At 41.7% G+C, this 26,977-nt stretch overlaps 2 protein-coding genes across 2 annotated transcripts in view; both read right to left on the bottom strand.

The window, feature by feature from the left end:
* Positions 1-13,930: 13,930 nt before the first annotated feature.
* rbm12 (RNA binding motif protein 12) lies at positions 13,931-24,274 on the bottom strand. Its single transcript, XM_079511056.1, has 2 exons — positions 24,113-24,274; positions 13,931-18,065 (listed from the first exon to the last, which is right to left on the bottom strand). Exon 2 carries the CDS (start codon positions 18,045-18,047, stop codon positions 15,207-15,209), a length of 2,841 nt encoding a protein of 946 aa, XP_079367182.1. The 5' UTR covers positions 18,048-18,065; positions 24,113-24,274; the 3' UTR covers positions 13,931-15,206.
* Positions 24,275-25,496: 1,222 nt separating this feature from the next.
* Positions 25,497-26,977, bottom strand: part of nfs1 (NFS1 cysteine desulfurase) — an 8,952-nt gene continuing 7,471 nt past the window's right edge. Inside the window, exon 13 of the mRNA XM_079511070.1 lies at positions 25,497-26,977. This exon is cut by the window's right edge and continues 95 nt beyond it. The gene's annotated coding sequence lies outside the window, so the exon portion shown is untranslated.

Consider the following 26,977-nt stretch of genomic DNA (forward strand, 5'->3'; position numbering starts at 1 on the left):
ATGTGGCACCTAGTGCCATTCGTAGCATTATTGTGACTCCATCCAGAGCCCTTTCCTGTTGTGCTGCGAGGGTTCATGTCCCAGGCCCATACAGCAGTACTGACTCCACTGTGAGGGTGCATGTTTCAGGGCTAATGCCCATACAGCAGTACTGACTCCACTGTGAGGGTGCATGTCTCAGCGCCAATGCCCATACTGCAGTACTGACTCCACTACTGAGCTCTGCTTCTTGAAGTATTAATTCTCCTCCCATGACAGATTGCCACACTCCCCTCATTGTTGTAGTATCTTTGACCACATGATGTATTATGTTATATGTCTCAATGAAATAGTGACACCACCTCCAACCACTGATGAAAGATTTTACAGGAGTCGTTAATGTTTTTCAGGCCATGGACCCCTTCTGAGAGGGGGGTAGGTAAACCATAATGTAGGCCTATATCATAACATAATATGTTGCAGATTCAAATTTCTCATAATTTCCGATACCGTAGCTTCAGACTTGCTTGACAGCACTATCAGTGTTATATAAATTGTTAATTAAAATGTTAATTAATATTAATATGTTGGATTCAACCACTTAACCCCCCTAAACTTTGTAAACTTGGCTCTGAAATTGGTCTGCTCTTTTCCCCTATACTACACAAAACCACTTAGTTTAGCCGAAATATATAGCCGATCTACAAACTCACGTGTGATACGTTGTGGGCTTGTAGCTCGACTAATGTTCCCCCCAGCATAGGGATGGGTTCAAGTAGTTAATGTTAAAAGTTTCTATCACACAAACATACATTTTTTACAACCCCCCTGTAGTTATTCATTCTGAGGAGTCGACCCCCTATACGTACATAAAGCAGAATTAGAATTAGTCCGATTATTGTGAGAAAAAGAAAAAAAGTCTATGTATACCCTGGTTACACTGACATCAATTTGTAAAATGAATTATGAATAAATTGAATATTAGGTTTATGAATATCATGAGCTAGTCATGTTGTTGATATTTCAGAAGTTCAGAACATAGTTGAAGTTATTTAGCTAACTAAATAATAAAGCTTTGTGAAAAACTTCACAGATATTGAATACATGGTGGTAGAGTCGACCTTAGATAGGGATAAAGGAAGTAACATAATGGAAAACAACTGCATTAAAAACGGAAACATACCGGTATATTTATTACAAAACTGAAAATGGTTACACAAATCAGAAAATTATGTACACAAAGAACCTAAATAACACAAAACTAATTATAATTTATAAACCTATTAAAACACAACACAATAACTAAAACCCACATAACTTAATACAGACTTTCCAGCACGCAGTGCAGCAGCAGCACACAGAGGGATGGACTTGAAGACACCATCGTTAACCAACAGATTGGAACAGGAGACTGTCAACTCTACCTCACTGACACAGCCATCTGAGAGAGAGAGAGAGAGAGAGAGAGAGAGAGAGAGAGAGAGAGAAAAGGTTAATTCATTTATTACATAACTTAGCGATTCATAGTTGAATCGTGCTCAAAGCGAACGAGTGAGCATGTGAAGATAAATATTCTTTACATTAATTAAAACTTAACATATTGAACATGACGAACATGCAGATGTGCTGCGTGCATACAAACAGCACACACCAGTGAAACTATGCAAACACACCCACATCATACAACCACAGCAGATGAAATAGCTTTTTAAAATGGACCATTTTCATGGCTAATTCAACTAATACAGCTCTCCCTCTCTCACACACGCACCCCATGCGCCCCCACCCCCCCACACATACACACACAGTGTTGCCACACTTGAAACTAGAAAAAGTGCCCTTCTGGGCACAGGTCTCCACCAGGAGGATAGGACTGTGTGAGATGTTTGGCAAAATGTTTAGGAGTAATATAAACATGTTTGCCTTTGATGGCAATTGGATGATTTGAGGCATTTTGTTCCAAAAATGTGATTTGCAAAAATCAACCTGTTGGTGGCGCTATAACAGGCCAATGTGAAAAGGGTGGGATATATTCCTCAGCCCAGTAAGAAAATGTGTGAAAGATTTCACGTAAATTGCATGCTGCGTTCATGATTTGAGGCTTTTGTTCAAAACGGGGCAATCTTGCAAACTGTGAAAGCCAATTATAGGCAATTAGGATGGAATATGAAATATCGGACAGATCCGACTTGAGCACATGACCATAGAGATACTGTGTAACGATTTGTGACAGAATCTGGAGGAGTAATATCAAAAAATGTGTTTTACAAAAGTCGGCCTCCTGGTGGCGCTATAAAAGGCAGATGCGGAAAATGCAGGTCAAAGGTTTGTCCTTGGCCTGTAGGGAGTGTGCATGCAACGTTTCACGCAGATCGGTGCAGTTTTAGGTAAAACATGTGAAAAGCTGCCTCATGGTGGCGCTATAACAGGCCGTTCTGGAAAATGCGGGGCAGAGGTTCATCGTTGGCATCCAGGGAGTGTGTGTGCAAAGTTTGGCATCGACCGGGTTAACGGTGCCGGAGATTAGCTGTACACAGACGGACGGAAGGAAGGACGGACGGAAGGACGGACGGACACACACACACACGGACGGAGTGCAAAACATACTCTCTCCCCATGCCTTCGGCCTGGTGGAGACAATAATGTTCACAAGGTCTGTCAAACTGTCAAACCAACAACTTTAGCATCTCAGACCTCCAGCCATTCTGAATGAATTTGCACTCAACACCAGCAGCAAAGGCTATATTGCAGGTTCAATGTAAATATATAAATGTTCAAATGGATAGCTCCCAGAGGCTATGGTTTTAATTTAGCCTAGCAGTCACTTTGTATAGCAGAAATAATTTGTAACATGCAGTAAAACAGCCACTAGAACAATAGACAATAGCACAGCAGATCAAAGTGGACTTCATCCATCAGTAATTACTTTGTATTGACTCAGTTGTTAGCAGGGCAACAAATCAATCAATCAATGTCAGCATGGGAACAGAGCTTTTCATCAATGTTATACCACAGCAACAACGCTTATCATCATCATGATCACCACATTATCATAGCAAAAGGTAAGTAACACTTTCAGCAATATTCAGCTCCTGGACGTGGATGAAAGAAACAGTTACACGTAGACTAATAGGAAAGCCCAAACATTCCTCCCACAGTATCCATACATCACGATTAAAGAATTTGATTATTTATTGTGTGGGCAGAGGGGGTGGGCCCGCTAGCACACTGCCTGGTGCTGAGAAAGGAGAGAGGAATGGGCCGGGGATGTTGAGGACAAGGTTTCCCATGGTGCTGTGCAGGAAGTGTAACTCCTCCCCCGTCATGGCAGTAAAGGTGTTTGTTGATGGGACTCATAGGAGGCTGCGGGGCCATAATAGTTGTCTCTCTTGCTCTCTCTGTGTTATGGCTATCTTTTGGCATGTACGGTTCTATTAAACAGGATTTTGGGCCATGGGCATATTCAAAGCCACGCCCAGAACATTGTTCACTTGACCAATCACACTTGAGGAACTGTAACTCATTTGTATTCAAAAAGGTTAGTGGAAAAACTCTCTGCAAGAGAACAGGATAGAGATTAATACTGGCAATCAATGTGTTAAAATGGGCTATGGGTGAAATATCAATAAGCTGTGCGTGTGTGTGTGCGCGAGAGAGAGAAGGCAAGAGAAGAGACAGTGAGAGGCAAAATAAGAGAGGAGACAGGGGGGTAGGGTGCGCTTGTGTTTTCATTCATTTGAGCTTTTGTGCATACATACTGTGTGTGTGTGTGTGTGTGTGAGAGAGATAATAGTCTCCAGTATACTTAAACTTAACCATTAAATGTTACTAAATCTAATTGTGTAATTCATACTATGAGATAAACACAAATAGTCATTAAGGTGTTGGACAGATAGAGAGATGTTCATTGCACACATTGTAGTGAATGCTGAGCATCACTCCATACTTCACACTATCTGGAGAACAGAGTTCAACAGACCCTTCCAGTACCAAGGACTCTGTCCAGCTAGTTATCCAGTCCAGCACACTGGTGATGTCCTACAAAAACCTGGTGATGTCTGTAGTTGGACTTTGGCAGCTAGTGGGTTTCATGATGCATAGGAACACAGGAATACACAGAGACAAAAAGTCTCAGACATACAGACCATAGGTTGCAGATTAGATGCATATTTTACTAAGTATATTGCATGATACATTGAACAAGTACAGTACGGGTAGAATATGTATAAAGCAGTTATCGTCTCTCCCTCTCTCTCAAGAAGACTTTGCAGCTCCGCTCATGCCTTTGCCCCTTACTTAAATAGACTGTGGGCGTGCACTCAACTTTCCCATGTTCATGTACTTTCCCATGTACTTTGAGTGGTGACATGATAATAACGAAGAAGAGGCCATCTCATGTATTATTAATCTCCATCTTATTCTCATTATACATTATTCATATCTTGACCTTCTCACAAGTTCCACATCTGTTCCAACAGATTTGGCCCGGCTCACCAACCAGTTGGGGGCCTCAGAGAGACTCTCTGCATGTACTGACTGTACTCTTTAATTTTTCAGCATACACAGAATACACTCAGAATGCCTTGGTTGCCAACTGCATGGCACCCCACACCTCCAGGACTGCTATTAGTGAACACCCTGGACAACCTAATAGTCAGGCCTGCAGAGCAGACTCACGTTCCATTTTCCACTACACTCTGAAAACCTCACCTCTTCAAACTCCCTCTACCTCATCCCCAGCACTCATCTCTCATATAAATTCTTGAACATCGCCCCCTAGCACTCGCGTTTCCTTGTATCACATCTTGTGCCTCACCTCCTAGCACTCCTCAAACCTTGTATCACATCTTGTCTATGTTACTTGATAGATGTTAGTTATACTATGCAGATGCATGTTGGTTACTTGTTCACATGCATTATTTAGAGAGACAACAGACAATGTTTACTTGTTTTGATCTGTATAGCATCTCATTCTTGGTGATTTTAAGGGGCTGCCTTCACGAGGACGTCGCGGGCTGTTCCCCGCCTAAGTTTTGTGAACGATATAAAACTTTACTGCGTCTACATTGCGGTTATGTTAATTATGTACGACGTCCACTCGAGACCGGTAAACTGCTCCGTTTTCAAGATAAAGATGCAGTACACATGGCTGGCCTGTAGATGGCCATCAAAAAAAAGAAAAAGCTTCTAAAAGTAGGCTATATGAAAGCGTTGGTATTTCACACAGGTGTTGCCAAATAACTAATTATCTTGATCAGATGCGCATATGACATATCTAGGTCATATCAATTTAATGAGCAGAGCAGTGCTGCTTCTCTCTCTGAGTCTGCACACACTGACTGACCAGCTAAAGTGTATGCCTACTAAACCATAATATATGACAAACCTTGGATTAATTCTTCTGAAAACAGCAGCAAGCACAAAGTAAGTGTGAGAGAGAGAGGGAGATAGTACAGCGGCTTATACCCCAATACAAGAGGTATTGTGCACTTTTTCAAAAAAGCATGAAACTTCTACCATAGTTAGATGATATCATGAGGTGTATTTTCAGATGTGGAGTCAAGTCAGATTTGACCCCTGAGGCCCGGTAGAGCATAATATGTGACCAATACCCATAACATCCTATATAAGGCAAAAAAGTCCAAATTTCATCATTCTTTAAGTAGCATGTGACATATGAAACTAGGGTGTTTGCATGATTCTGAATCCATTCCAAGCATTAGTTTTGCAAAAAAACACTCATTGGGCTTAAAACGGCCATGCCCACTTGCCCAAATGTGCTGGCATCATCAATTTGTGATGACGGCATTGGCCGTTTTTAGCCCAATGAGTGTTTTTTTGCAAAACTAATGCTTGGAATGGATTCAGCATCATGAAATCACCCTAGTTTCATATGTCACATGCTACTTAAAGAATGATGAAATTTGGACTTATTTGCCTTATATAGGATGTTATGGGTATTGGTCACATATTATGCTCTACCGGGCCTCAGGGGTCAAATCTGACTTGACTCCACATCTGAAAATACACCTCATGGTATCATCTAACTATGGTAAAAGTTTCATGCTTTTTTGAAAAAGTGCAAAATTTTTTGGTAATCCGCTGTACTAAGAGAGAGAGTGTGTGAGAGAGAGAGAGAGAGAGAGGAGAGCGTGCGCGCCCCTTCTCTCGGTCAGATCATCATACACAGCTCACAACGAGGAGCGGCATGGTACATTGTGAATTTATGAGTTTGACTTTGGAGATTGAAATATATATATTCGCTGGTGCGCAACACCTCTGAATGTCAGATAATTGCTTGATTCCTTCCACCTGCTGGCAGCACAGTGCTAATCATTGCCTATTTTTTAACACGCAGCATCTCTCTCTCTCTCTTTGTGACTGTGAGACTGACACAGACGCGGTCAATAATATATAGCATAAATAATAGGCCAAATATAACACTTTCCCTCTATCTGTGATCAGCTCCTCACACACAACTCCTCTCTCGTGCATGCCTCAGCAACTGTTTGCGTGCGTGCGGGCTGCAGATCGGCTATTTTTGGAGAAGAGATTTATAGACATTATGTGCAAATATAAAATAGCTGTGATACTTATATGTAAGTGGTTATGGTGAAATAAACCATTAACACTGGTTAGTTTGGAGGGGGCGAGGGGACTATGACATCACCGTTTCAGCAAATTAGGCGGCATTCGCTGTACACACGGAGACGTGAAAGTCGCGTCTCCAAACTTTCCCACTCTGGAAGGTAGTTTCAAAATTAGCCGTTAAAGTCCCCCAAAACGCCGTCTCCGTGTGACAAAAAGGGCAGATCGGCTAATTACTTGCCCGAGAAACACCGAAATCGTCCTCATCTGGATGGCCCCTAAATGTGTTGACCACAATGTACAGCATGTTATTTAGATGGCATATTGTTTAGACAGATGCTAGGTCTGATGTTTACCTTCTGTCTTGATTACTCTGTATAGCAATCGTTTTCTTTACACTGAATTTACATGAGCATTTATCCTGTCATTTGTTGACCAGGATTCCTCACATTTACTCTGATCTTGCACTTTGTCACTCTGGATAACAGCATCTGACAAATGACTTCATCTTTAATTATTAAAAACTCTAAACCAGGGGTGGGCAACTTTGATGATGGAAAGGGCCACTATACTGTATTTCCACACTCACTCCAGACACATTCCATATACTCAGGCAAAAACCTCAACAAAACAAAAAAAAATAACAGAAATTGCCGATCTACTAGCCTTTTTGAGCTTGTAGATCTGCTATTTTTGCTATTTTTAATTGGAATCCTGAATTACCCTTTGCTATATTTTAATTGGAATCCTGAAAACTTTAATTTTTATTACATTTCAAATGCATTTAGTTTACTTATGTTATCTTTTAATACCATTAAAGCTACTACTATAGACATAAGTAATTAAAGCGGTTCATGTTTGCATGTTTGGAATTGTAAAAGCTAAAATCAATAATATACCCTACCAGTATTCCGATATTAACCTGCAGCACGCATTAAGTGAAGGTGGGTGGGCGGGTGGGTGGGCCTCGGGCCGCCAGTTGCCCATGTATGCTCTAAACCACATTGACAGTGTTAACCTCAACTAAAATGAATTAAATGAATAAACCCATGTCTTAACTTAACTATACCAACAGCACCTAATCCTAGCACTTCTCCAGACCAAACACCACATGCTTTTTGGATGATTTCCATGATTGATGCCTGCTAGAACTCTGGGTTAACAGCTCACAAACCACCACTAGTCTTTTACATGTACTGTTGTATACGAATATGAATATAGCCTGCCCTATTGTATGCCAGTGGGATGTTGTAACCATGTGAATTGTAATTCTGCCTGACTAGGTGCCAGCTCATATTAAATCAAAATGATGTTTAGTTTCCTCTGGCTGCCATTAGATCTTAAACCAAATGAACCCTATAGTTGTCCCTATTCTAGGCATGTCATGATAAGTGAACATTCAGTAGAAATGAGAGAACATTCGGCAAAAATAACACACCTACAAGCTCACAATGTGTAGATCGGCTATTTTTGGCGAAGAGATTACTTGTAATGGGAACACCTGGGTCACCATAGGTCAATTAAATATATACGGTTTCGTTGGTTAAAGACTCTTAAGCCCTATATACTTTATTCTATGACAAATAGTGCATCTACAAACTGACAGCACATCAAAGTACATGTGCCATTTTTCAAAAGCTTTTCACCAATGACATGCACAAAATAGGGTGAAAGTGGAATGCAATCAGCAATTTATCTTTTCTATAAATGACTCACCCTGGAATTCATGGCCAATTGTTCTTTGTACCACATGCCTTTATGGTAAATTAAAATCCCAAAACAATAGAATACTTGATGAATCAAGAATCATTTTATCTAGAATTTTTTAACAGCAAAAGTATATAAACTCCAGATTGAACTCTCAGCCTATAATCAAGTGTGTCAATTCTTCCAAAAACACAGCATTTTCACTGCAGTTATTTAAAACAGTGTCATACACAATTGAGGAGCTAGCACACCTGGGTGTGCATGTGGGATTCAACACAGCACATACCGGTATGTGCTATGGGACTGTACACACTGTTAAAATACAGTGATTTAGTCATTTTTGACTAACTAAGTAATGATGAGGATATGAAATGTCTGGATACAAGGCACTTGGATTATCAAGCTGTATAGAGAAAAAAAAAGTAATTAAGACCAAGACCAAGGCACTCTAGTGGAAAAGTTAAAAAGCCTTTATTGCAGGTGTTTTCAATGTTTTTTAGGCCAAGGACCCTAACTTAGCTAAGAGGGGTGAAGCAGGGAGTCCAGGGACCTACATATTGGATTTATGTTAAATTTGTGTTTTCATACATTTAACCACTTAAACCCTCAATACTTTGTAAACTTGAACTTTGGCTCAGTTCTTTTCTCCCTGTACACAATACCTATTCGCCAACAATGGCAAATTACACGCTCACTGTGTCGCAGACGCATTGTGAGCCTGTAGATCTGCTACTGTGAGCTAATGTTCCCACCAGAATAGGGATGCAAGGGTTAAAGTGGTTAATGTAACTTTATCATCCAATTGTACCAAAGAGCAGCACATTGCTTCGGTATATCTTTACCTTTTTCTCTTTCTAGTGAGAACTGTGTTGGGAGTTTATAAGGATGTTTTACTATAGTTTTGCCATTATTAATCCTGGATCACTATTTTCTTCAATTCATCAAGTATTCTGTTTCCGTGAAGGAATGCAAAACAAACAAACATTCTCCATGAATTCACAGATTGATATTTTTAGGGATGAAGTATTCGTTTAACTTCTCATAGACTCGGTTAACTTAACCACGTCAGTTTGCTGCAATGTATGTATTTACTTTGCATACCACTCAAGTCTATTCAGCACTACTTACCACCTGGACACGCCTCTCTCCGTGTTTATAGGTGTTCAGCAGAATCAACAGAGCCAATCACAGAGCACTGCCATTGACAGCAACATGATTGCCAGATCAGCAGGGGTCAGAGGTCATGAAACAAACACACTGATCACCATGGAAACACAGACAACTATTTCTTCCAGGCCCTTTGTCTTCTCCTTGTCAAACTACTCATTTCACCTCCTTACACATCTTACCAGAACAAATATAGCTCTCATCCTGCATAAAATATAAAGCAACAATACAACATCCTCATGATGATAGAAATGTCTTGTGAAGCCAAATCCTAATCGGAGGTGAATTTGTTAATCTGTGAATTTGTGAAACAGCATCCATCCATTAACCCTGGGTCTACTCCACAGGGATTAAAGCAAAGTCATCTGATGACTGTACATTTTTTTGTCACGTCGTCCCAATCTGTCATTTGTGAAAGGAGCCCTCCACACCAGTGGAATTTCCTAAACAAATAGAACAATGTCAAATTATGTTCAGTCGTGGGACTTGTGACGACCGACAACTATAAGCATGGGTATAGTTTGCCCGGGGGTATATTTTGGGATCTTACACCGGTACAAAACAGTGACGTCACATGGACAGTCCTTTGTGCCAGTATTAAGCATCACTGCTCCACAACCAAACCTCCATACGCTCTTGTTCTGTTCTTGGATTGTCTGGATTACTGACTCCTGCGTTACTCCAGCATATTTGCACATGAAGAACTGGGATGTAGGCTACAGTAGCCTACACTAAAGTACCATGACAGTTGCCTGCTTAACTGCTGTAAATGTTTCACTGTTGACAGGTTGTTGACTATATATATCATTGTGTGGAAACCTTGTATTGTCCAATTTTAGGGGGAAAAGATCCTGTGTTCCATTGGATCTAATACCAGTCACAAACTCTTAATACTTCTCATTGATTCAATATTTATAAAGGCCATGCAGACGTATTATAAAATAGATCTGCTATTTTTGCTACTTTTGTGTGACAGTGTCACACGAGGGCATTCATTTACAAAAAGCAAAGAAAGGTTGAAATATGGAGATATGGAGAACAGCACCACAATGGAAACCACACCCCTTAGGGATTTTTGTGTTATCCTTTTGTATAATCATACCACTTTGGTATTTGCAAACTGTAAATAAAGTATTCAATTAAAAAAGCAACAATAGCCTATATACAGTATTATTCTTGACACTAGATGTATGCTCATCATATATGAGCATGAATACATGGCACAATGATAGTGACACTAACTCACTCAGTACAAGTGCAGATGGCTAGAGCAGTCTACACAATGTTATAACATTTATTTTAGGGAATATTATCAGTATTACCAGTCAAATCTGGGAATACATTTCTTACCAAGAATTTTCTTCACCAATGTGTTTGTAAAGGTGTCTAACATCATATCCCACATTGGTTTATATTCAACCACCCTAGGGGAATTTTTGACAGCTGCTGACAGTTGGGGTACCATACAACAGCCAATATATGGCAAAATGTTGGAATGGATTCAGAATGACGACAACCCCCTAGTTTGACACGTCACATTCTACTTAAAGCATAATGAAATTTAGAACATTTTGCCTTATGGTTGCTAATGGTTGTATGGTACCCCAACTTTCAGCAGCTGTCAAAAATTCCCCTAGGGTGGTTGAATATAAACCAATGTGGGATATGTTAGTAGACACCTTTACAAACACATTGATGAAGAAACTTATTGGTAAGAAATGTATTCCCAGGTTTTATTAATATACCCTGACTATTAGTTGTATCGCTAGTCCACCTGTATGTCCTGTTGTGTCATGCATACTATACTACCAATCCATCTTTATAAATGTATTGATATAATATTAACACTGATGAAAGCCGTGTAAGTGATTTTTCTGGATCAGTGTTAAATAGCTCTATACTGTGATAGTAATCAGTGATAGTGTTTGTTTAGTATGTAAAACGGGTTTCCGTCTCTTAAGTATTCAGTACACTGAAAACACATTTTCAGGTCAGGATACGCATTTCATCCAATGTTAGAAATACAGGATAAACAAGTGAAATTGGAAGTGACAAAAAATAAGCAGACAAAACTGGAGACTATAGATTTTAAGCTACCATTTATCAGTTTCAATGTTAGTGTCCCAATTCCAATTTTGTATGCTTACTTATTCTTTTATGTTCTAGTGATTTGGATGAAACTGGTGACCCACCTGATGTATTTTCTGTTAAGATCTGGAGAGACCACTACTACTACTGAACAAACACTATATAGCAATGATTACTATCACAATATAGAGCTTTAACCTTTTAATTATGTTTGAAGAAAACCAAAATGGCACATTCAGCACCTTTAAACTCTGTCAGACCAGGTCTCTGTCTGTCAGCCATCGTTGTCCACACACCTGTTAAAACGATGAAGTCCCAGAGCTGTACCTTTGCTTTGGTCAGTCATACATAACTGCAATGAACTGGAACAACTTTATATTCTATGAGCTGTATTTATTCTAGTAAGATGCACTTGCAAGCAGGTGAAATGTCTTTCTGTGCTGGTAGTAAGTTGATGGGGAAAAACAAAGCTTATTTATATGTAGACAGACACCTGAATGGTGTACACACACACACACACACACACACACACACACACACACACACACACACACACACACACACATACACTTGTGAGGAAAACATTTTAGGACAGCTTTTGAAAATACCTGAAAATGATCAAAGACAAGCTCACAATGTGTGAGAAATTGAAAATTTGGCAATTTTTCTGTGTGACAACTAAGTGAAAAAATACTCAATTTAAACCTAAACTCTACATGTCTAATCCTAACCCCACCGGAATCTTTTCCAAATTGTAAGCCTAACTGTAAAGATTAAAACGTTTTAAAACAACCAATCATTTGAGGTCCTCACAAATTCTATTTATCACATTCTACTCTAATTGGGGGGACATTTGATTGATAGATTTACATATAACAACATTTGACACTAACTAGTCTCTCACACACACACACACACACACACACACACACACACACACACACACACACACACACACACACACACACACACACACACACACACACACACACACACACACACACACACACACACACACACACACACACACAAAGATGATTATACATCTGTCGTAGCTGAACATAGAGCAGCTCCTCCACACATTGCTGCTAGCTGTGTACACTCAGGAATGCTGCATGGCTATCATTAAATTAACACACCGTTCCACCAGCACCTCCTGGTGGACTGCCATCCATTTGAACATACCTGCATGTTTCTATTTTATGACTTCCACTTGACCAGTGACCACTGAGCAGAACAAAGCATTTTGAAAGGTAAACAAGTATTTTATATTGTTACAAGACATGAACAATGACATATCAGAAACATTCAAAGTAGAATGTAATTCTGTGGCCTACATTTTAGTATAAGTAAGAAACCACTGTCAGGCACAGACACCTTCATTCAGTCCATTGAGGGCTCTATTTTTACACAGTGTCTTATGATTTACTGTATCTCATTAGGCATTTTATTTTATTATTTTTGGGAGAGAACAAACTTTATAGCAAAAGGCCGATGCACACCGCAAAAGGATAACTTTATAGCAAAAGGCTGAAACACACCTCAAAAAGCTTCATCTGTCCCGATGAAGGTCTAAGCAACTGAAACGTTGACCTAAGAAAGAGCAACATTTTTTGGGTGTCTGACAGTGTGCGGGCCTCTTATTATTTTTAAAAAACTATTTAAAATAGTGAAAATAGCCAATATACAGAGACGAGTTGTGACCGGCTATTTTCACTATTATAAATAGAAAATGCCTAAAGTTTAGTCATAAGACACCACGCAAAATAACCTAACCTCAGTTCTATCATCAGTGCTCACCTAACCTCAGTTCTATCAACAGTGCTAGGCTGACCTCAGTTCTATCATCTATTCTATCAAATCTACAAATTAATATAACTTGTTCAGCTACTACTGGTACTATTGAGCACAGGGTACAGATTGACTCTAGAGTGCAGCAGTCATTTAAATCAGTAACTGTTGCTGCTTTATAATACCATGTTAAATCTATTCATATTTACTGCAGTGTTCAGCTGCGGCTGTTGGACATCACCTTCAATGGAGGGAGTTAAGAGCCAATATATCATGCCCAGATGGAAAGTCGAGCAATATTTGTCTAGTTGAGAAGTTGTCAGGGATACAGCCAACCAATCAGTGTCAGCTTAGCCGTTATGCTAGTGCTGCCACACTTGAAAAAATGTTCACAAGGTCTGTTAAACTGACAAACCAACAACTTTAGCATCTCAGACCTCCAGCCATTCTGAATGAATCTGCACTCAACATCAGCAGGTTCAATGTAAACCTATAAAGCTCCCAGAGGCTATGGTTTTAATTTAGCCTAGCAGTCACTTTGTATAGCAGAAATAATCTGTAACATGCAGTAAAACAGCCACTAGAACAACAGAGACAATAGCACAGCAGATCAAAGTGGACTTCCATCAGTAATGACATTTTATTGACTCAGACAGAGCCCGTGTATGTACAGACAGCTATATTCAACACAATCAAACTCGTAAAGACATCTAGCTAATAAAAACAGAAAAAGAAACAGCTCACAGCGCTGAAAGGAAAACTTGCATTAGACATCATCATCATCAGGCCAATGGCAGCTGTGATAGTCCACACATCTACTGAGCATGTGAGGGTTTTGTCCAATGTGTAGAAAAGCAACAATGAGATAGAAAACATTAAAACATGCCTGGCACACTCACTCCATCAGTCCAGCCCCACTTCATACACACACACACACACCACAACATGTCAACAACATGCGTTACTATGGTAACAGCATCATATAGTCCACATTTGCCATAGCAACATAGCTTCAAATATTTTTCATAGCAACAACAAAAAGAAGAGTCAATTTCCTTAGCAACAAAGCATTGTTGTCAACGTGTAACCATTTCAACAGAGCATTGTCCAAGAGTTTACCATAGCAACACAGCTTCATGAAAACAGTTTTACCATAGCAACAAAGAAACATGGAAGATTTCCAAAACAAAAGTTCATGTCTTACCATGGCAACAGAGCATTATACCAACGTTTTAACCATAACGTAGTGTCAGCTGATTTACCAAAGCAACAACAGATGTTAGCAGAGCAACACATCAAAAATGTCAGCACGGGAAAAGAGCTTTTCATCAATGTTATACCACAGCAACAATGCTTATCAACCACCACATTACCATATCAAAAGGTAATTATCACTTTCAGCAATCTTCAGCTCCTGGACGTGATTGGATGAAAAGCAACATTATTATGGAAACAGTTAGATGTAGACCAATAGGAAAGCTCAAACATTCCTGTCACAGTATCAATACATAATCACGATTAAAGCATTTGATTATTACTAACGGATGAGGAAAAACTAAAAAAAAAAGAGTTTAGCGCAGATGGCAGGGGCAGTCTCATTGGTCAGTTTGGTTTGAACTTTGTTTTCATGTTGAAGTTGGTAACTGGTTTGAGGTTGCAAACAGATGGGTTGGATTGGATAGTTATGTCTGCATGTGCCTGAACCCAGTCTGATGTCCATCTCGTGTTGCTTTGATCAATAGGTTTAGTTCATCTAAATAGTTGATGTGATCTTGAGGTTTGGGTCTGTGTAGGACTGGGGAGTACTAACTAAAAAGCCCACTCTGCCTCAGACCCATTGGGGTGTGGTACCATGTTGGGGTCTCTAGGTTTGGGTTCTGTCCTCTCTAACCCAGACTGATCTTGACCTTGCGTGCGCCGATCGGTCTGTCATTCAGTTCCAAGACCGCTGCGGCAGCCTCCTGTTGGGCCTGGAAAGCCACCATGGCCTCACCGGTGGGATGGCCTTTCTCGCTGGTCTGGAGGAGGACAGAGCCCGGCAGGACCTGGTATCCGTAGAAGAAGTCCAGGATCTCATCCGCCGTCACGGTGAAGGGCATGTTCTGCAGCTTCACGATGAACGGCCCGCCGCCTGCCAGGTTTCCCGGTCCGTTGCCCGCTCCGTTGCCACGCTGATTTCCGGGGTTATTGCCAGGGTTGCCGGGGTTATTTGGCTGTTGGTTGGCCCCGCCCACTGGCCGAACCTGGTTTGCATTAGCCCCTCCTCCGCCTACTCGGTTCTGTCCTCCTCCCCCTCCTTTTCTGTCTGTGGGGTTGAAGGGCATGAGGCCTCGTAGGCTCTCCTGGCCGAAGGGTGCGCCGAAGCCTGGTCTGAAGGTCGGAGGCTCCAGGAGCGGACCCCCTGGTAGACCAGCCACTAGAGAGGGGGGCATTCCCAGCCCACCCAAGTCTCCTCCCAGGGTGGCAGCCAGTGCGGGCAGAGGGGGCGGGCCCGCTAGCCCACTGCCTGGTGCTGAGAAAGGAGAGAGGAACGGGCCGGGGCTGTTGAGGTTTCCCATGGTGCTGCGAAGGAAGTGTAACTCCTCCCCCGTCATGGCAGCAAAGGGGTTGATGGGACTCATGGGAGGCTGCGGGGCCAGCTGGTTCTGGTTCTGTCCTGTTGGGTTCTGGATCTGGTTCTGTCCGTGACTCTGGTCTGGCTGGCTGTTTCTCTGCTGGCCTCGTTTGCTCTGAGGGGGAGGGTTCCTCTCGATCTCCTTCATCTGTTCGTATGTCACCAGGTGGACAAAGGCGTCTCGCCCATTCAGTTTCTGCCGATGAAGGCGCTCCGCCTTCCGGCCGTCGTCCTCCGTCCGCAGCTGGAACACCGCCTGGCCCAGCCCGTTGCCGTGGGTATCCGTCAGAATCTTCAGGCTGTCCTCGTAGATCCCCACACCCTCCAGGAAGCTGCGGGCGTCCTTCCTGGACACGTTGTACGGGATGTTGGTGATGTGAGCACAGTTTCTGGGGGGTTTGGGTCCGTCCTGCTGCTGCTGCTGCTTCCCGTCACCCGGTGAGGAGCGTTTACGGATGGAGTCGATTTTCTCCAACATGCCCTTCTTGCTGATGGGGTGGACCTGGATGAAGCGGCTGCCCATGTACTGCATGTGTGACCCGAGTGCGGTTTTGTAGTCCTGCTCCACCCTGAACTCCAGGAAGCCCTCCCCAGTGGCACGTCCCTGGGGACCGTAGGCGATGTAGATGCTCTCCTCCACGATATCCAGGGTCTTAAAGAACTCCTGGATCTGCTTCTTCTGCACCTCATAGGGAAGTCCCTTCAGATAGACGCACAGTTCCTTGCGGAAAGGAGAACGCGATCTTGCCCGCTGCTCCCGCCCGTCTCCTCCCCCCCCTCCAACCCCAGAGCTAGTGGCGTTACCACGACCACGATGTTGATCCTGAGATTGGTTGTTGTTCTGCTTTAAGTTGATGTTGCTGTTACTGTGAGAGGCAGGGCCTGTTGGCGTTGTCATGGCATTGCTATCGAGGCTTGCCCACTGTCTCTCGGTTGCCGGCATGATTTCAATGAATCTTTGCCCCATCATCGCGCCGCCCCTCTTGACAGCCTCGAAACAGTCCGGACGGGAGTAGAACTTCACGATGGCCTTGCCACTCGGCCGGCCCTGATTACCGTACTCTCTTATCAACCGTACCCCATCTACCGCCAGCCCCCTAAAGAACTCCCTGATGTCGCCCTCGGAGCAGGTGAACGGCAGGTTCTGCAGCAAAACAAACACCTCGTCGGGATTGATTGGGCCGGCTGCGGCTGCAGCAGAGGCGGCTGCGGCGGCAGCGGCTGCCTTCATGTGAGCCTGGAGGCCCAGAGAGGCCAGGGGGTTCAGGTGGTTCAGGGGGTTGAAGAGCATGGGGCCGGGGGTTCCCAGAGGGAGACCGGAGCCTAGGCCTGCCGGAGGGGGCAGGTTGGGGTTGAAGGGGGGCATGGAGGACATATGTTGGTGGAGGTGGGACATGGGCGGGACATGGTGACCGTGGTGTTGGTGATGTCCCTGGGAGAGGGAGGAAACAGTGGGTACGGGCGGGAGGGTGGAGCCTGGGGGGGGTCCGGCCATGGAGGGAAGGCTGGTGATGGGTGGCATGGAGGGAATGCTGGGTAGCGGGGGGATTGGGGGTGGACCGGTGGAGTGGGTGTTACTGAACCTGGGCATCATGTTGACCAGGCTGACTGACGGTTTGCTTCCCTGGTGCTCGTGAGCAACGTTTGCCTGGCTCACCGATGCTTGGACATTACTGAAACCCTGGTTACTATGGCTAGTTTGGCTATGGCTACCACCCCTCCCCCCACTTCCCCCTCCTCCCTGGACCTGGGCCGGACCTCCCTGACGGCTCCCGTTGCCGGCAGAGATCGCAGGAGCGGCGGCGGCAGCCGTCTCCGCCGCGGCAGCGGTGGCCCCAGACTCGAACCGGCGGCGGCTGAGTTCGATCATGTTCTGCATCTCTGTCTTGCTGCTTAGCAATAGCGACACCTTGGAGTTCTTGATGGCGCCGCCCGTACGCATCATCCCCAGCCGAGCGTCTTCATCGGTACCGAACACGATGAAGGCCTCGCCCTGCTCCCCGCCCACGATGTGGACCCCCCCGTCGGGGATCGTCAGACCCGAGAAGAAGTGTCTGATGTCCATGGTACCTGCCACCATGGGCAGGCCCTGAAGACGAATCACTACCGCCATCACCCAACCAGAAAGCACCTGGGGGAGAGAGCAGGAGGGTACCGTCAGAGAAGAGAGAAAGACAAGAGGAGAAAGGAGAGATGGGGGAAGAAAGGAGTGAAGAGAAAGGTTTAAGAGAAAAGTGCACTCTTATTTTCTTGTGTTCTTTCAGGTGTGACCTACCTTCATTCTGTTTAGTTAATATAACTTGTTTTAGAACAGACAGTTGCATTCAAGCATTCGCTGCAGTCAATATAAAGCTACTGGTTCTTGGAAGTATTGTGACGCTCATCTCCCACACATTAAACAAGTTCAACACATTAAACCTAAAATCAGATGCAAAACTTTAACCGTACCTTTTCAAATAAATCTAATTCATGAAGTGCCGTTTAAGAAATGTCATGTTTCATAGCAGTGCATATGCATAATCACTTGCTCCATATAAACATAGTACTGATCCATTGTGCAGCAGTTTGACAGCAGCGCTAGAGGGTCACAGCCTGACACACGGCAATACAAAAAAAAACACTGAACACAATTATGCAGGATTCTTTTCTTTTTGGTTTTACTAAACGAGCAGAAATAAACAATAAACACGGACAAGACTTCTAAGTTGGAAAAGCAAGAATTAGAACTCAACAGTCCCAACCTTTATTCAACTCCAAAATGTCAAGAGGTCCACCATGTGAAACATTTTAATAAAAGCTGAAATCCATGAGTTCCATTGTTTTACCAGGAAGTCAAACTGGGGTCTCCCACTTGAGCGGCCAAACTCATAGTGCCCAGCCAAGAGGAAAAGTTGCTTGTATGAGCTTCATACAGAACTATTATTATTATTATTACATGATAATTGCCATATCAGTTATTTGAGATAATAGTAATCATTTAAAAAAAAATAGTGTTAAAAGCATTATTAGCATATCTACAAGCTCAATATTGGTGTGTAGCGATGTTATAGTTCTTATTATTTAAGTATAAAAGCAATTTTATTAAATATGTATGTTATTTATCATATGATGGATGAGTATGTAAATAGCAACATCGTCAGTATAAATAACCCTGTCAAGAGTTGCACTAGATACTCCTCTAGCCTTAGAAGTCATTGGCTTAAAGCCTTTATTTATAACTGTCACAAATGCCTAACATGTACATTTGGACTGCTTTTATTGGATGTTGAATTTTGTGTTTTGTATGTTATTCTATGGACCTCAAGTCTGTAACAAAGGCATTCAATCGTTCATATCTGCCTTGTGTGACTTGTTTACAAAGCCTAAAAGCCAAAAATAATGTATTTTTGTACTCATATTTTCCAGTGTTTGACGTCAAACACAATAAAATCATTAATCGCAATTAATTGAATGGCAATTATTTTGTAATGGTGACAGCCCTAGCGTGCGTGAATGAGAGGGAGGACACAGGATAGTGGAACGCTGAGGATGTAATAGAGAAACAAGATCAGCATCAGACATGACTACATTATTACAGGTTAGAAGGTTTGGGGATAAAGCAAGAAAGAAGAAGCGAGGTCGAGATGATTTGGACATGTGCAGAGAAGGGATGAGGCAGGGTACATTGGGAGAAAGATGCTGAAGGAGCTGGCGCTGCCAGGCAAGTGGAGAAGAGGAAGGCCTAAGAGGAGGTTTAAGAATGCGGTGAGAGGACATGCAATTGGCTGGAGTGACCGAGGAAGACGCAGAGAATAGAAGCAGATGGAAACAGATGATCTGCTGTGGCGACCCCATAGATGGGAACTAGCCGGAAAAGAAGACTCTACCACAGATTACCCCATCTGTGAGCTCCCCCTTTGTTGTAGCTCAAGGCAAATTCCACATAGGCTGTCAAAAAAACCTTTACTGAAAAACTGTTGAACACGATTTTACCAGTTTTTAGCAGACATCAGTTTTGCCCGGCACCCCCAATTAATCTTAAGTGCACTGCTAGGCGATTGTGTGCTGGAGCTACAGCGAAGGGGGGCGATAGCGATGCAGCTTTCCTAACTACTGGGTGATTGTTGCTGGTCCAGGAATTGAACATGAATGCTAATTTATACTTAGTTGCACGCTGTTGTCACTCACCAAAAATAGCCGATCAACAAGCTCACAACATGTTGCAGTGTGTCAATCAGGCATAACTTTACTGTTGTTAATCTTGATACATTTCACACAGGAGGCTGGTCTGTGTTTGGATGCATGCACAATACACACAGCTCAGCAATGTTGTCATTGAAACAGGACATGAAATTGTGTCTGTGTATGTCGTGTTGTCATAAATAGTGTTTTCAGTTTTCTTCACTTGTAGATAACCAATCAAACCCACGAGATTCCAAAATAAAGTCACCATGGACAGGATAGTGAGGTCAGTGTGTGAACCCTATATTTGAATGACCAATTCCAACAAATTGTACTACAAAAATGAATGAAATTTTACACCAGTAGTAAAATATGTTTCATATTTCAAACCATCAATGTCAGATCGACACCACATTATTACCATGTTTCTAACCAATATCAGTTGACCACATTGAAACATAATATTTCAAATCAACATTCACAATCACAACCCTAACATCACATGTTTTAAATCAATGTTCCGCAATCTGCAGACAACCCTCCGATTTTGTAAAACTCTGCCCTGCATGCACACAACACAGTCACACATCACTTTTAATCGATTCAAAATGATAATGTAGGTCAAATTGAAACAGGAGATGGCAATGGCAGACAGTTCACAGCTAGACTTGACCAAAGATGAAGAGGGTAATTTGCACTCAGTTATCTTCCTTGTCACATTTCTCTATATTATTGTGAGCCTTAACTGTATTGAAATTAAAACCATTACAAAGGAAAGGCTACACTACTCAGTCCTGCATCATATCAAGGAATACTTTGATCCATGTTTATCACAGTATGTGACAAGGTTTGAGCATCATTCTGTTGAATGATGGGGCCCTGGGCTTTTATTTAACCATTACTGATCTCACAGGAGAGCATGTTTCTCAGCACCAACCACGGTGCAAGAGAGGTCTGCAGTCTTTAAATCAAGTTTGAGGAATGCATTCTTTTATGGGGGAAACTTTCAAAGTTTCAAAGTTTCAATTCAAATCAACTTCAGTTCACAACACTAAAATATAATTCAAATCAACTTCAGTTCACAACACTGAACATATTTCAAATCAATGTTCACAACACTATAATCTGCTTGGCTGAAACACGTTCTAAAAGCACCAAACAAGTAACCAATCCAATCCAATGATAAGAAACATTTTTGCTTAGTCACATCATCAGACACGAGACGAGACATCTGTCCTAAATTAGGATGGCATGATGTTACACTTCCAGGGTAAATACCGTTAATGAATAGAATAGCAGATCCTGACAATTTATTGGTTTTGCCTGGCTATTGTCAACGTCCACAACCTGTGTGATGAGAGCACAGTGAATACAATTCCCCAACATTTCCACTCCAATAGGTCTTTAATGTAACAGTCCTACACAGGAAAACCATACTAGGAGTCAGGCAGGCATTCAGAGCAAAGAATTCCATGTAATAATAATCCACCATTGTCTGCATTAAACAACTGTTTGGGACAGCTCAACAGTGCAGATTAAACATTGATTTACAGCTTAAACATTACATAACCCAAGCTAAACATTATTGAAGACATGTCTTAAAACACATTTTAAGACTTTTATCATTCTTGACTCACACAGCAATATCAAGACCTCAGAATCTGGAATCCATTTACCTGAGACAAAGCTTTTAAGAACTGCTCAACTGACTCGAACACAGATTGTGTTTCTGAACAGGAATCAAACCACCATCCATTTGGATGATCCGTGATTTAAAAACTACCCGCAGATGACCCATAGGGCATCATTTTGCACAGCAGTGCCCCTAATGGTACTCAACGTCAGACTACAGACTGACGTCTGCCAACACTATATGATCATACACCAAGCAGGCCAAAACCCAGAGATGCAGCCAACAATGAGAGCAGCAGAGCATACCGCAGAGCAGACAGACACTCCCCAGCTTGTAATATAGAACGGTGGAAGTTCAGTTCAGCATCTGACTTCCAACCAACGGCTCTGAGGTCAGCGGTGGAGAGAGAAACATCAACACAGCAATGTTACAAACACCATGGAATCCACATAGCAGCTCACAGCACAGCACCTACTGTACAACATTCAAGGCATGTTTTACAGCAGCCAATCATAGTCGATATCATCTGTTTTAAGTAACAGCCAATCCAATCCATCCTGCACCAATCATGATCAACCAATATTGAAAAAGGGCAATAAAATCAAGTAAAGCATTAAAAGTACCATTTTATAATTTGAAAGCATCTAGTTTTAATCCATTAGCAATTAAACATATCTTAAGGATTGCGCAAAGCAAAAACCCATACTGCACCCTGTCATATACAACATAACCTAGTCAGAGAGACCCCCCCCCTGTCAAAGACATCACATCTAACCTCTCTTCACATGTAATCGGCCTCCCTGTCGGCGACAACACCCTGTCAGACAATACAAAACAATAACAGGAATCTTCAACATAACTGCAGCCTGAAAGCAGACAACCAATTTAGAAAAACGCCTGGACAACCAGCCTGGGTGCTGGGTCCATCAACAAATGTACAACTCTATCCCAGAGATGGAATGGATGGCTAAGACTCATAAATAATTTGAAAAAAATATATTTCTGTCTTAGCCAATATGCATAACCAACAGTGTGATGTCACACATAAGGGGACTCTAATGGGGGGTCTGACTCACTGGATAGTACATCCAAATACAACGTCCCTAGCCTGGGTTAACTTCCAGCCTGATTCGCTGCGTTGTGCAGATCGTGACATTTTCAGATCCGCGGAACGCAACGAACTCAGGCTGGAACCCAGGCTACAACGTCCCGTCCTGGTTGGATCCCGGCGTTGCCTGTTCTCTATCATTCTGTACCTCAACCATCACACTTTTTTTAATACTGCAGTTATAATAATGTCATTATTAAGTAATTTTTAAAAAAATAGAAAAGACAAAGAAAGTCAACATTTGGAATAGGAACACCAGAGGGGTGGCTTAGCTGCAATTTGCAACTCTAGATTTTTTTTATAATGGGATGAATGAGTTGCAATACCCTCCATTGACTCCCCATTCATCTTTTGCGATCTGCTTGTATTAAACGACGTTATGTTTTGAGCTACTTTCTGTTAAGAAATTCAGTGCAGGTGATTCTGTCTGATTCTAAGTGTTGGAGTTTGGAAGTGCTTGTCGAAGTAACTGAACGGTGTGCGACTGTGCGTACCACCTGTTTCGTTAATAAAAACGAGTGCTTCCAAACTCCAACACTCCAAAAATATCAGAGCATGGAATTTCTTGACAGAAAGTAGCTCATAATTATTTATCATGAAACAAACGCTTTGCAGATTGAAAGAGGATAATTCAAGCTTGCCATACGCGTATACAGCTGCAATATTGGTGAAATTAACGTTGTTTAATACAAGCAGATCGCAAACGCAAAAGCAAATTGGATGAATGGGGAGTCAAAGGAGGACATTGCAACTCTAGAATAGGCCTACATAATAACGGTTCTGTGCAAAAATAAATACCCAACTCCTGTGCACGGAAAAAAATAGTTACATTAAATACATTCTTTAATGGTCTTTGAGCATCGATTCACGCAAGAGACTATTCACTTACAAGAAGATATGTGCGTTTCAAGTACAGCAGTGCGTGACCGTGCGTGCATGTATGTGTGCAATTGCAGTGGTGTGTGCGTGTTAGCTAGCATTGTGTGCATGCAGCAACATGACACCCATGTTGATGCTGGAAGCATCCAACCTGTCACCTGTCTGCAGCTACACACCAACACACAGTCAATAAACAACAATAACACAACATCAATGTTAATAATAACACAACAACAGGCTAACGTTAGCCAGCGAGCTAGCTTAGCTGCATGCTAACTGATAGCTCCATTGTTGTGTGATGCCTGGCGTCTATCATTCAGGACCAATAATAGCTCCATTTTGCACGTTTTGAGTTTCACACGGTGCTTTCTTTGTGATTGTGGTTATGAATTCTTACCGATTTATAAATCTGTTTATTCAACAGATTTTAATATTCACAAACAGAACGTCTTCTTCTGCTCTGGCTTCTCTCTGCACGGCGCACGCTCTGTCGCCAAATGTCGGACGAAATGAAACCTCGCGAGAGGCGGTGTCGAGGAGCGAGATCATGACGAGTGCGTTCTCGTCAGACTGCAGCGACCTCCAGCGGCCTGCAAAGGTATCTCTTCATTCAATGCAACGTACTATAACTGCATTTTGATTGATTGATTGATTGATTGAAGAATTTATTAACAGTACATTTCAAGCACAAACTCAATACAAAGGCTGTTAACTGTGAGTGGACGACCCAATTAAGCATTACACTTGTTTCCAATAGGGTCCACCATGTTCAAATCATCAAAACATTTAGAGACGTACAAATAGACACTTCTATAGACAGAACAGGAATTCATCATAAAGGAGGTAAAAAGGGAAAAGAAACATATACAGTGAGGGAAAAAAAGGGGTGGGCGGTGGGGGGGATTCACGTTCAGCTCCGTTAATTTGTTTGTTTTCCTTGGAGGAGCTGCGTTGGGTCCCCAAGTCGGCTCCGTGGCCGTACCTTGAGTTGGCTGTGTGGCCGTGACCGTCTCTTGTGTTGTCCAATTAAGTGTATTTATTTAAGCACAGGTCTCATAACTTGTGTCATGAATGTGTACACACTTTACTTGTATTTCTTTATGGTTATTTTCATCAACTATCATTTCATTATTTCTACAATACAATCTTCTAAATCTATTTATGGATTACTAGATTGTCAACCTGTGGATGTTCTAGTAATTAGATAGTTCTAATAGTCAATAACTATGCAAGTGTTCTTCCAGAAATGAAGAACCCACCCACATGATCCTGCACCTTTCTATTTTAGATTATTTTGTTTTAATTGCCTGTTGTTTCATTATTGACTGTCTTCTGTATTGTATTGTAGGCCTATTGTAGCCTACTTAAATTATGACATGTTAAGCACTTTGGTACAATGAGTTGTTTTTAAATGTGCTATATAAATACATCACATTAAGGCACTGTGAGAATAATGGTGTTATATCATTCCAAAATAAGTTCTTATATGACTGAGTAAGAGCCAAATAACTACTTTTAGTGCTATTTAGGACCATTTATGTTTGGAGTAGCAAACAAACTGGACAATATTATACAGTATTTTCTATAAAACAATATTGAAACACAACAGAGCAAGAGTAAAAATACACAAAACAGTTAAAATTCTGACACTATGAATAACTAGCTTGGCATTGGCAGAATAAAACCCAAATGTTAGTTCTTATTTTAGAGAAAATATACTGTATTGTCCAGTTTATTGACTTAAAAAAAAGTTTATCTTACAATAATGACACAAACACACATTGACAGTTATAGTTGCATTTTATGTGAAAGCTGTGTACTGATCCCGTTAACATTTAAACTGGAATACAAACAGGATGGAAGAGAGTCATTATGTTTCAGTGCTGTAGCACTGTCTTACACCACTAGTATTGTGTCTAGCAGTACTAGGACCGTGTATTAAACTGTGGACAATGGCAGCTCAGAAATACAGTTGGAGCATTATATAAGTGAATATTAATAAACTGCGGAAGTATTGCAATAAAGAAACATGGCGTGCAGTGGCATGTACTGGTACACACTGGTGCATAGTGACAGGGGGTAACAAAACAGAAGGGCTGTCAAAACGGGAAAAAATAAGTTTCAAATAATTGTTATAAAAACAAATGAACAAACAAAAGAATTTCAAAAACATCTATTTTTAATATAAAAGTGTGCCTTAAACGTCCACTTAAAGACTGCATGTCTCTCTCTCTCTTTGCCATGGTTGGTGCTGAGAAACACGCTCTTGCGAGATGACATGAATGACTGATGTTAAGTAATATAGTGGTTTAAATGAAAGCTATTCATTTAAAAAAATCTTTACCTTGACATGAAACAGGAAATTGTAACCAATTAGTTCAGCCAGACTGATTAAAGCCTACACTTTTGCAACGTTGTTTAAATAAAATGGAGGTACGGGTACATAATGTAACAATGAGGAAGTTTTACCCTTGAGGGACAATTCCAAGCAGGATACATTTTTTGGTCTGGTTGTGAACTTGTCTGCCATCATAACCAAAGGGATCGCCTGTTTCAGCTTGACCTACGTTATCATTTGGACCAATTAAAGTTACTCTGCACTTCTGCACTTCAAACAGATAGCCCGTCTGTGAGGCCCAGTCTTGTAAGAACGTTTTATTTGTTTTTGTTTTTATATTTGACTATAGTTTTGAACGATTATTCATTGACAGCCCTACAGCAAATACTGAGTTCTAACAGAGAGAGAGAGAGATTCACAGATATAAGCAATATATATATATAGATATAAGTCTTGTATCTGTGATACAAACTATCAGTGATCTCAACCTACTGACATATTTGGAGATTTCAAATGTAACCCATTAAGACTAGGAAAGCCTATACCTATATGTTGTTATACCTTTAAAACCAGGAAAGCATCTGTGTCATTTTAGATGTTGCTGTGTATATAGCAACCGGATTTCTTATTTTATTCTTTGAGGATTTAAAGTGGTTTTTAAAAATGGGTTGAATATATGGGCTTGAACAGCGGTGAAAATGGCCGCTAACAAACCTATGCTTATTATCTCAGAACCAGTTTTAGTCCATTCACTGAATGTAGATGTTTGGGCAATCAGCCAAACAATAACCAGACGTCAGTAGATGAGAAGAGATCCCGTTGAGGCTAGTATCCTAATAACTCAGGGTCAAAAAGAAACACTTTCTTCAGTCAGACAGGAAGTTGTGCGTGTTTGTGGAGAGGAAGGAAGTATTTCTTTTTCAT

This window comes from Electrona antarctica, assembly GCF_951216825.1.
Source record: "Electrona antarctica genome assembly, chromosome: 9".
Lineage (NCBI taxonomy): Eukaryota > Metazoa > Chordata > Actinopteri > Myctophiformes > Myctophidae > Electrona > Electrona antarctica.

Excerpts from the sequence above, each read along its gene's own strand:
- rbm12 (XM_079511056.1), bottom strand. The coding sequence starts at position 18,047 with ATGGCGGTAGTGATTCGTCTTCAGGGCCTGCCCATGGTGGCAGGTACC.